A 12,194-nucleotide genomic window follows, 5' to 3' on the forward strand; every position below is an offset into this window, starting at 1 on the left:
AAAATCATGCTGCTAGGGAGATCTGCAGCCGTTTTTGAATCACTCCCCTTCCTGGCTCCAGTGATGCAGTTAAGCCTCCATCCTCCAGGTGGTTCTGTAACTCTAAAGTGAAATTGCCGGCTGTCGTCATGCCGACAGCCAGCGATCTCACCAGCAGGAAGCAGAGCTCCGGAGGAGAGGAAGATGAATGCCGGCCGACATAGGGTTCCCCGGGAGGTATGTAGAAATGCTCCCGCTGCGCGCATTGCTCTGCATACTGCCTCCAGTGGCTACCCCGAGCAGAGGTCGGGATAACCGCTCTTAGCTGCGGTTTTTCACCTTGACCCTAGCTCGGGATAACCGCTAGGGAGGTTAAGTTAATAAACAATGGCCCATATGCAATTCACTTTTTCACCTGCGTTTTCTCCTAGGAGATCATTTTTCATCTTCAATTTAAAATAACTTTCCAGTACTATTAAAATTATTTTGAGTATTTTCTTGCTTGCTTATGGCTTAAAAGGCATTTCATTGACAAGTTTAAAATTAGCAAAAAAGGAAAAAGATTGACTAAGGAAGCGTCTGCTTACAGTATAAAAATGTTTATTAGACAGAACCAAAATGTAGTTGCATAGATAACCCTTATCCCCTCCTAAAATACACGGCCGTGTATGCCTATTTTGTCAGCTGACCAACCATGCTAATTCACACATACAGTTAGGTCACACACCACAGATCTCAATCTTGACAGGCTCTGTGGAAACTCCACATTCAGACTGTCTGCAGAGTTCAGTTCACTAAGTGCATCACCACAGATGAAGGGATCTGCCCAATGACCAGCTTGTGTGTGAACACACTGCCACCACACTGCACTATTATCGATGTATTTCCAGTTAGTAGAGGGACCTATGCAAGGTCTCCAAAGACTACTACTACGTAGGCCAGCCACTATCTCACTAGCCAGGAAAAGCGCAGATTCACAGTGCTTCCATAACGACATATACACATTCGTTTTTACACTATAGCTTGTTCAGGGCAACAGTTCAACTTCAAGGTATATACACTCTAGCCATGCAGGCTTAGAATGAAACAGCAACAGATGCCCAAACAGGCTCTCACCACCGGTGGGCTTTTCTTTCAGTCCTCCGCTGTTGTGTGGGCTGTGAAGTTACTGCACAGCTATAATATCCTAGTTCGAGCACGGGATGCGGTAAAGTCCCTTAGTCCAAAGCACATCGGATTTATTGGCTCTAGGCTTAGCAGTGTTGGCGCAGGGGTGTCAGCTGACCGGCAGGCTGTGTCGCGTGACATGTTTTGCCTGGCCCCCTCCAGGCTTTCTTGAACATTCTGGCACCCTAGACTTCACCCTTCATAAATCAACAAACCCCTGCTAAACCGCACCACAAGTATGCTGGATGTCTCAACTGTCACTTCTCCCTTAGTCCCCTTGCCCGCCATAGGTAGCTAAAGGTGCCCCTTAGTATTAGGTAGCCAGAGCTATCCTCAGCATTAAGTAGCTAGAGGTGCCCTTCAAGTATTAGGTAAATAGAGGTGCCCCAGACTCAAGGGAGATCTTGTCAGTGGTATGCTGTGGCCCATGTAATTAACCTCACAATTACACTCTGCCTGGGTCACTGCATAGGGAAGGAGGGAGGCAGGAACTTGGAGAAGGAAGTGAGTCGCCTCTTCATTATCAGGCGCCTGTAGGCATGCACCTACAGTGCCTTATGGTTAATCCAGCCCTGTTAGAGTTAATCGGAAGGCAAACACAGGCAGTGACAATAATTAATGTATTGCCCTGATACTGTGAGTCCCCTTTCACACACGTGGCCTTGCGTCGATGTACTCTCCCTGGCCGCCCGCTACCCCACCACAGTTTATTGCATTGACCATTAGTCTCTACGAAACAGCCCACAGTACCCGTGGTGCGACGCGATGCATTAAAAGTGCTCTGAGCACCATAGGGTAATGCAGAAGCTGCAGTGTGTTACCCTAAGATTCTCAGAAGTAAACCTGAAGGTCATTTTTTAATGGAGGCACCGCAACGGCTTTCCTAGGATGTTGTGGTGCTAACACCACTGTAGTGTGCAACTAGCCATATGCTGTGTACACTCATACAGTGGTTCTTGGTGAGTGGGGACCACCTTGGCCGAGAATCTATTATGTGTACCCCCAACCAACTGTTATGCGCTGGTCAGTCAATCTGCTGAGGTGGATCAACTCAGCCAAGGGTATTGTTCTTTCCCACTCGATGTCCACTCCATTTGTTCACTGTTCCATTGGCCTTTTCTCCCCACCATAGCAACAGAATGTGATGCTAGCCTATAGATTAGGAACACATCTGCACAGAACATAGCCCAAACTGTCACCTGAGGGATCTCTTTCCAATTACTGGCAGGCAACATTCATCATATGTGTGTACCCAGCTTAAAGGAAAGTTAAAGTAGGGCAGAGCAGGCAATGTAAGAAAGAGGGGCATTAACTGTGTACATTCTTGTGTTGCAGTTGTGTACATGCATGATTGTGTAAATGTGTGTATGTGTGTGTGTGTGTGTGTGCATGCATGTGTGCCAATATACACAGTATATAGCAGATTTTCATGTATGCATAAACAATGCGCACCTATGAAGCCGCAAAGATATGTGTTTTCGCGTGCATTTTTGTAAAAAATAGATTTAGTAATGTATATGTTTTCTCCTCTTAAAAAGGCAGATTATTAAAAAGGAAAAACGTAAATGCGCAAAAAAGGTAACTGCAAACTGATACAAAAATGCAAGTCCGAAAATGCAAGAGCAGAGATGAACGCAGAAACATATGCCAGAAACTGCATGCATTTTCAAACAGAAAAGTGTGCTCCAAAGCCACAAACAAACACAAATGCATGTTTGAGCGTTTTAATTTTTTTTATCTAAAATTTGGGGAGCTACAGTATTGGTGAGTGTAAACTGGCACAACTTCTTTCTATCAAATAATTACTTCTACTTTTGCACTATACCTCTTTGAACAATTATCGTCTGAAGCAGGTATGCTCACTGGATGCAATCACGAGTAATCACAAGTGATTACTCGTGATTCAAATGAGGTTTAATTGGTGCAGATGTGCAGGGGGATAGAAGGGGTTATTTACCCATAATTCCGCCGTCGAACTTGTGTTCCAAAGAGCTTGCAAGTGTCCTATTGGTTGTGTTGCAAGCCTCCCACCGGCGCACTTCCTCCTTCAAGCTGGAAGGAGGACGTGCGCCGGTGGGAGGCTTGCAACGCGACCAATAGGACGTTTGCAAGCTCTTTGGAACGCAGGGTGGACGGTGGCATTATGGGTAAATAACCCCTTCTTTCCCCCCGCACACCTGCACCAATTAAACCTTATTTGAATCACGAGTAATCACTACTTGTGATTGCATCTGGTGAGCATCCCTGGTCTGAAGAAACAGACAGACACACAGCTCATTAACCACTTGCCGACCGCCCACTTTAGATTAGCGGCGGCAAAGTGGCAGCCCCAGGACCACGTAACGCAGATTGGCGTCGGGTCCTGGGTTTCTTCCGGGCCGGGGATCGCGCGCATTGATGCGCGCACATGCACCGTCAATAGGCTCCGCCCACCTGCGACGACAACCCGCCGGCCGTTCGGAAGCGCCGGCGGGTTGTTAACCCCATGATCGCCGCATACAAAGTGTATAATACACTTTGTAATGTATCCTGATCACCCCTCAGATTCTCCCCAGACCCCCCCCCCCCCCCTGTGTACTGTATGCATCTATCCCCCCTGTAATAACCCACTGATCACCTGTCAATCACCCATCAATCACCCCCTGTCACTGCCACCCATCAATTAGCCCCTAACCTGCCCCTTGCGGGCAATCTGTTCACCCACCCACACCATCAGATCGCCCGCAAACCCACCATCAGATCACCTCCCAAGTGCATTGTTTACATCTGTTCTCTCCTCTAAACACCCACTAATTACCCATCAATCACTCATCAATCACCCCCTATCACCACCTGTCACTGTTACCCATCAGATTAGACCCTAATCTGCCCCTTGCGGGCACCCAATCACCCGCCCACACGCTCAGATTGCCCTCAGACCCCCCCTTATCAATTCGCCAGTGCGTTATTTACATCTGTTCTTCCCTGTAATAACCCACTGATCACCTGTCAATCACCCCCTGTCACTGCCACCCATCAATCAGCCCCTAACCTGCCCCTTGCGGGCAATCTGATCACCCACCCACACCATTAGATCGCCTGCAGACCCAACGTCGGATCACCTCCCAAGTGCACTGTTTAGATCTGTTCTCTCCTCTAAACACCCACTAATTACCCATCAATCACCCATCAATCACTACCTGTCACCACCTGTCACTGCTACCCATCAGATCAGACCCCTATCTGCTCCTAGGGCACCCAATCACCCGCCCACACCCTCAGAACGCCCTCAGACCCCAGCCCTGATCACCTTGCCAGTGCATTTCTTGCATCTATTCCCCCCTCTAATCACACCTTGAGACACCCATCAATCACCTCCTGTCACCCCCTAGCACACCTACTCATCAGATCAGGCCCTAATTTGCCCCGTGTGAGCTCATGATCACTCGGCCAAACCCTCAGATCCCCCTCAGACCCCCTTCCGACCACCTCCCCAGTGCATTTATTGCATCTATTTTCCCCTCTAACCACCCCCTGAGACACCCATCAATCACCTCCTGTCACCCCCCTAGCACTCCTATCCATCAGATCAGGCCCAATACAACCTGTCATCTAAGAGGCCACCCTGCTTATGACCGGTTCCACAAAATTCGCTCCCTCATAGACCACGTCATCAAACTTTGCAGATGCTTATACCCCTGAACAGTCATTTTGAAGCATTTGGTTTCCAGACTACTCCTCACGGTTTTGGGCCCCTAAAATGCCAGGGCAGTATAGGAACTCCACAAGTAACCCCTTTTTAGCAAAAAAGACACCCCAAGGTATTCAGTTAGGTGTATGACGAGTTCATAGAAGATTTTATTTTTTTGTCAAAAGTTAGCGGAAATTGATTTTTATTGTTTTTTTCACAAAGTGTGACAAAAAATAAAATCTTCTATGAACTCACCATACACCTAACGGAATACATTGGGGTATACATTGGGGTGTCTTCTTTCTAAAACGGGGTCACTTGTGGGGTTCCTATACTGCCCTGGCATTTTAGGGGCCCTAAACCGTGAGTAGTCTAGAAACCAAATGCCTCAAAATGACCCGTGAATGGGACGTTGGGCCCCTTAGCGCACCTAGGCTGCAAAAAAGTGTCACACGTGGTATCGCCGTACTCAGGAGAAGTAGTATGTGTTTTGGGGTGTATTTTTTTACAGAGATATTTCTCCCACCCAGCATGGGTATGTGTGAAAATACACCCCAAAACACATTATACTACTTCTCCTGAGTACGGCAATACCACACTTTTTTGCAGTCTAGGTGCGCTAAGGGGCCCAACGTCCTATTCACAGGTCATTTTGAGGCATTTGCTTTCCAGACTACTCTTCACATTTAGGGCCCCTAAAATGCCAGGGCAGTGTAGAAACCCCACAAGTGACCCTATTTTAGAAAGAAGACACCCCAAGGTATTCTGTTAGTAGTATGGTGAGTTCATAGACGTTTGTCATTTTCCACTAACTTGTGACAAAAAAATAAAACTTTGTGGAAAAAAAAATTCCGCTAACTTGTGACAAAAAATAAAATCTTCTATAAACTCACCATACTACTAATGGAATACCTTGGGGTGTCTTCTTTCTAAAATGGGGTCACTTGTGGGGTTCCTATACTGCCCTGGCATTTTAGGGGCCCTAAACCGTGAGGAGTAGTCTAGAAACCAAATGCCTCAAAATGACCTGTGAAATCCTAAAGGTACTCATAGGATGTTGGGCCCCTTAGCGCAGTTAGGGTGCAAAAAAGTGCCACACATGTGGTATCGTCATACTCAGGAGAAGTAGTATAATGTGTTTTGGGGTGTATTTTTACACATACCCATGCTGGGTGGGAGAAATATCTCTGTAAATAGACAATTGTGTGTAAAAAAATTGTCATTTACAGAGATATTTATCCCACCCAGCATGGGTATATGTAAAAATACACCACAAAACACATTATACTACTTCTCCTGAGTACGGTGGTACCACATGTGTGGCACTTTTTTGTACCCTAACTGCGCTAAGGGGCCCAAAGTCCAATGAGTACCTTTAGGATTTCACAGGTCATTTTGAGAAATTTGGTTTCAAGACTACTCCTCACGGTTTAGGGCCCCTAAAATGCCAGGGCAGTATAGGAACCCCACAAGTGACCCCATTTTAGAAAGAAGACACCCCAAGGTATTCTGTTAGGGGTGTGGTGAGTTCATAGAAGATTTTATTTCTTGTCACAAGTTAGCGGAAATTGATTTTTATTGTTTTTTTTTTTCACAAAGTGTCAATTTACGCTAACTTGTGACAAAAAAAATCTTCTATGAACTCACCATACCCCTAACAGAATACCTTGTGGTGTTGTCTTTCTAAAATGGGGTCACTTGTGGGGTTCCTAAACTGCCCTGGCAATTTAGGGGCCCTAAACCGTGAGGCATAGTCTTGAAACCAAATGTCTCAAAACGACCTGTGAAATCCTAAAGGTACTCATTGGACTTTGGGCCCCTTAGCGCAGTTAGGGTGCAAAAAAGTGCCACACATGTGGTATCGCCGTACTCAGGAGAAGTAGTATAATGTGTTTTGGGGTGTATTTTTACACATACCCATGCTGGGTGGGAGAAATATCTCTGTAAATCAACAATTGTGTGTAAAAAAAAAATCAAGATTGTCATTTACAGAGATTTCTCCCACCCAGCATGGGTATGTGTAAAAATACACCCCAAAACACATTATACTACTTCTCCTGAGTACGGCAATACCACATGTGTGGCACTTTTTTGCAGCCTAAATGCGCTAAGGGGCCTAAAGTCCAATGAGCACCTTTAGGCTTTACAGGGGTGCTTACAATTTAGCACCCCCCAAAATGCCAGGACAGTAAACACACCCCACAAGACCCCATTTTGGGGGCATGGTGAGTCCGTGGCAGATTTCATTTTTTTTTTTGTCACAAGTTAGCAGAAATGGAAACCTTTTTTTTTTGTCTCAAAGTGTCATTTTCCGCTAACTTGTGACAAAAAATAAAATCTTCTATGAACTCACCATGCCTCTCAGTGAATACTTTGGGATGTCTTCTTTCCAAAATGGGGTCATTTGGGGGGTATTTATACTATCCTGGAATTTTAGCACCTCATGAAACATAACAGGTGGTCAGAAAAGTCGGAGATGCTTCAAAATGAGAAAATTCACTTTTTGCACCATAGTTTGTAAACGCTATAACTTTTACCCAAACCAATAAATATACACTGAATTTTTTTTTTATCAAAGACATGTAGCACAATAAATTTGGACAAAAATGTATACAGAAATTTTACTTTATTTGACAAATTTTATCACAAAAATTAAAAAAATCATTTTTTTGACAAAATTCATGTCTTTTTGATGAATATAATAAAAACTAAAAATTGCAGCAGCAATCAAATAGCACCGAAAGAAAGCTGTATTGGTGACAAGAAAAGGAGGTAAAATTCATTTAGGTGGTAGGTTGTATGACCGAGCAATAAACTGTTAAAGCTGCAGTGGTCTGAATGGAAAAAAAGACTCTGGTCCTTAAGGGGTTTTATGACTGCAGTCCTTAAGTGGTTAATTTAGAAAATAACGGGAACTGATACACTAATGATTTGCTCAGTGACATTTCAAAATATTGATGATAAACAAATACAAACTATATATTGATGATTTAAAAGTTATACTATACCATATCATGTTAGAAAGCGTATCTTTACTAAATATAAATTTCCAGCTCAATCAAATGCACAATTTAAAAGGAACCCAATGTGAGAGACATATGAAGGGTGACCATATTAATTTCCTTTTAAACAATACCAGTTGCCTGGCAGTCCTGCTGATCTTTCTGGTCAGTAATGTCTAATTCACACACCTGAAACAAGCATGCAGCTAATCTTGTCAGATTTTTGTCAGAAACATCTGATCGGCATGCCTGCTCAGGGCCCATGGCTAAAAGTATTAGAGGCAGAGGATCAACAGGACTGCCAGGCAACTGGCATCGTTTAAAAGGAAATAAATATGGCAGCCTCCATATTTTCTCACTTCAGGCTCCCTTTAACATCTCATCAACTTTAGCACTCTACAAAAATTGGTGGTTTACCTTGTCCAACACACTTTTTCTATAAATTCTTTCATTGACATTTTATCCCAGATTTTAGCATGGGGTGCTTTCCATGGGCAATCAGCAGGAATCTGTCAAAAGGAAAATTTGCACTGTAGGTTCTTATGGATTTAAAAAAATATATTTCAATAGATGGTTGTTACAGTTACTGTTAAAATGATCCTGGTACTTCCTTATTCACTGGCTCTTCGTTGTGATTGTTTTCTCTTCATTTTTCTCACAGGAGAAACTTTTACACCTTATGAACAAATTATTTTGTTCATATCCCAGCAAACCAAAAGGGAGGAACCTAGCGACCTAGTTGCTCCAACATTTTCCTCACATTAATAGTGTCCTAGGTTCAGTTCCCAGTCTGTGCACTATGTTCATGGAGTTTGCATTTTCTCCATGTGTTTATGTGGACTTCCTTTGTGCTTGATTTCTTCCCACATCCCCCAAAAGTACTGGTTTGTTAATTGACTATGGTAAGGGTATCATATTCATACAGCATGAGGAATGGCAGCGCTTTCAAAACTCATACCTGAATGATTTTTTTTTTTTGCATAGATGTGCAGAGCTCCAATAACTACTGGACTAAAGTACACACCAACACTCAGTACAGGCACAAAGGGGGGGACACAGCTTCAGTGTGGGGTGAACCTATACCTGAATGATTTATCTGCCATGAGATGCAGAGCTCCAATAACTACTGGACTAAAATGCAAACCTGGCTTTCACTACAGGCAAAGGGGGGTGTTAGCTTCAGTGATAATATGTGCACAAATTATAACTTAATAGACTTCCCCACGGCAGTGATGTACCCCCTTGGGTAAGATCTACGCTAATCTAGCGATAAAAACACAATATTTCCTGTGCAGCTAGTCAAACAAATGGTATACACATTTCATAAAACAAATATATTCAGACTGGTGACAACGCTCATGGATGTATCTGATTGCAAGCCTACAGAGGCAATGTAGAGCCCCTCTGGAACTAAATACAAGCCCTGAATGCAAAGCAGATGCAAATTGTGTACTAATTCTAATCTAAAGCTTTTTGAAGTGATTTTGAAACAGTGAATGCAGCTGGCCACTAGTATACTTACATTCAATTCATACAGCAGGAGGATGGCAGCGCTTTCAAAACTCATACCTGAATTATTTTTTTTTTGCATAGATGTGCAGAGCTCCAATAACTACATGAGTCCCTTTAAAATAGATTTTATTATCTCAGTGGCATTGTCATTCTAACTCCACTGCCCTTTATTAACAGTAAGGCTATTGGGAGAGACTGATGCTGTTTCCTACACTACCTGTGGCATGCAAAACTATACATCCCCCCCCCCCCCAAAAAAAAAGGTAGCTTATAGTTGTTGAAAGGATGGTGTCTATTTATAGTTTTGTTGGCCATACCATTACAGCAGATGGAGTGAAATCTCAGCAAGTAATTATTACTGTTATGCCAATACAGGAAGTGAGAACATTATTTTTTTCATGACCTTCTAAAGGAAAAATACAAGAGGTGACAAATAAGCAACGATACAACGATTTGCCATCTTTGCTGTCCCATACCAACATTCTTATACATTACATACAATTTATCATCATGTTCTAAGTATGGTATGGTATTGTCTTTTAGCAATGCACTGTGCTTAAAAAATTCCATGGCCATTCATTTACATTATGAGAGAGGAAAGGGGTCTGCACATCCCTTATAAAAATTCACCTTTATTGTAGAAAAAATATAAAAGCGGCATACATTACATCCAGTTCATTGAGAGAGAGGTACCAAACCAGGCTAAGTGGGGAGGTCGACAGCTGTTTCGCGCCTCTAAGCAGTGTGGCGCATCATCAGGACAATTGCCCCCCGTGAAGTCACCTCTTAAATACACTAAACACTTACCCCATCCATAAGGAGCAGCTGCTCATTAAGATTCAAAAAAGCGCACCATCAATACATGGAACGCACGCTAAGTCGTTCCATCTGCCTCCTTAGAAGCACTTCCGCCTGAGTGGAGCGCAACCCGGAAGACGCGTAAGCGTCATATCCGGTGCGCGTCAGGCGTCAATGCAACCATCCAGTGCGTTCCAACAGGCACCTGGAACGCAGATTTAGAAATCTTTATCCACCAGAGGGCGGCCAAAGAAAAATGTTTAAATCAATGGCCAGAATGGAAAAATATCCACTGCTGCCATCATGTGGCTATAAAAATTAGTGCCACAGTGTAAAATTCTTTTTAAAGATGGATGGAGACAAAGGAGGGAAATTATAATAATTGTAGCAGCTACTCCATATGTACCCAATTATCAATTTCTCAATACTAATAATAATATTAAGGCAATAAGTCCGTCTATGTGGGAGAGTCATACCAAAGAGAAGGCATAAACACATAACAATGAGTTGTTATTTCAAAACATTCATAAATATTTACTCACAAACCCACAGAGACGGACCAATGAATCAGGATGCTTGACCATTCCTGAAATTGAATAAGGGATCAATGGAAAAGTTCAGGACTTATACAGTTGACAAAAGAGGGTCATCACTTTACTGAAATGAGTACTATTTGAAAATTAAAAACCACAAAATATAAAATACAAACACATCATTCAAATGAATACTGCTAAATTGTTTTTTTCATTCAAACCTAAAGGTCCTACCGCATCAAAAAATGATATCCAGAAACTTTCCCTCTGTAAAAGCCTACGGTGCCAGTCTCCACCCCTTCTATCCCGTTTAACCTGTTCCAAACCTAGAAATTTCAATTTGGTCACATCACTATTATGGGCTATTCGCATATGCTCAATCACTCTAGGGCAACCTTCCCCACTATGAACCGACCGGCAATGAGCCTGATAACGGTCCTTAAGCATGTTAGTGGTTTCACCAATATAGATTCTCTGACAAGGGCATATCAGGGCATATACTAGACCTTTTGTCCTGCAGTTAATAAATTGCTTTATCCTGCATGTTTTTCCAAAACGTGTAAAGATATTCCCCACCTCTAAAAAATTACAACAAGAACATTTATGACATTTAAAGTTACCACTAGGGCGATTTGAGCCTAACCAGGTACAAGATTGGGGACTTGTAAACTCACTGTGTGATAATTTATCCTTTAAATTAGGGACCCGTTTATAAGAAACACATGGACTTGATGTATTTTTTGACCTGAATAAATTGTCCTGCTGTATAATCCACCAGTTCTTACCTATCGCTCTCTTAATATGTTGAAACATTGGTGAGTAGGAAAAATGCATAAAGAACCTATTTCGAGTACTATCCATATCTCTTTCTTTTTTGGGTCGTAATAGGGAGGCCCTATCTTTATCCGCTGCCCGTAAAAATGCTTGCTGTATAATATTTAATTTGTAACCTCTTTCCACTAGTCTAGACTTCAGGTCCTCGGATTGCTCTAGGAAGGTTTCCCATGAACTAGCATTCCTCCGTAACCGGAGGAATTGTCCATAGGGGACCCCCCTGATGGTGGACGGTGGGTGGTAACTAGTGGCACTTAAGAGTGTATTGACTGCTGTTTCTTTTCTATGTGTCTTTGTCACCAGTATCCCCTGCTGTACCCGAATATCTAGGTCTAGAAATTGAGGAATGGGTTCCTTGGGCGGATCAGACTCTGGACCCGCTATATTGATGATATTCTGATAGTATGGGAGGGGTCACAAGATGTCTTTGAAGATTTTATGAGATACCTAAACTCTAACAATGTTAACATGGCCTTCACTCACTCTTGGGGGGACCAGCAGTTACAATTTCTAGACCTAGATATTCGGGTACAGCAGGGGATACTGGTGACAAAGACACATAGAAAAGAAACAGCAGTCAATACACTCTTAAGTGCCACTAGTTACCACCCACCGTCCACCATCAGGGGGGTCCCCTATGGACAATTCCTCCGGTTACGGAGGAATGCTAGTTCATGGGAAACCTTCCTAGAGCAATCC

At 43.1% G+C, this 12,194-nt stretch overlaps 1 protein-coding gene across 1 annotated transcript in view; it reads right to left on the reverse strand.

Annotated features, from left to right (window-relative positions):
• LOC137544515 (amine oxidase [flavin-containing] B-like) overlaps positions 1-12,194 on the reverse strand; it is a 223,187-nt gene that overhangs the window by 109,876 nt on the left and 101,117 nt on the right. The window contains exon 5 of the mRNA XM_068265601.1: positions 8,236-8,327. Within this exon, the coding sequence (XP_068121702.1) occupies positions 8,236-8,327 (92 nt within the window). The remainder of the gene's footprint in view (positions 1-8,235; positions 8,328-12,194) is intronic.

Source organism: Hyperolius riggenbachi, chromosome 2 (genome assembly GCF_040937935.1).
Source record: "Hyperolius riggenbachi isolate aHypRig1 chromosome 2, aHypRig1.pri, whole genome shotgun sequence".
In the NCBI taxonomy this organism is placed as follows: domain Eukaryota; kingdom Metazoa; phylum Chordata; class Amphibia; order Anura; family Hyperoliidae; genus Hyperolius; species Hyperolius riggenbachi.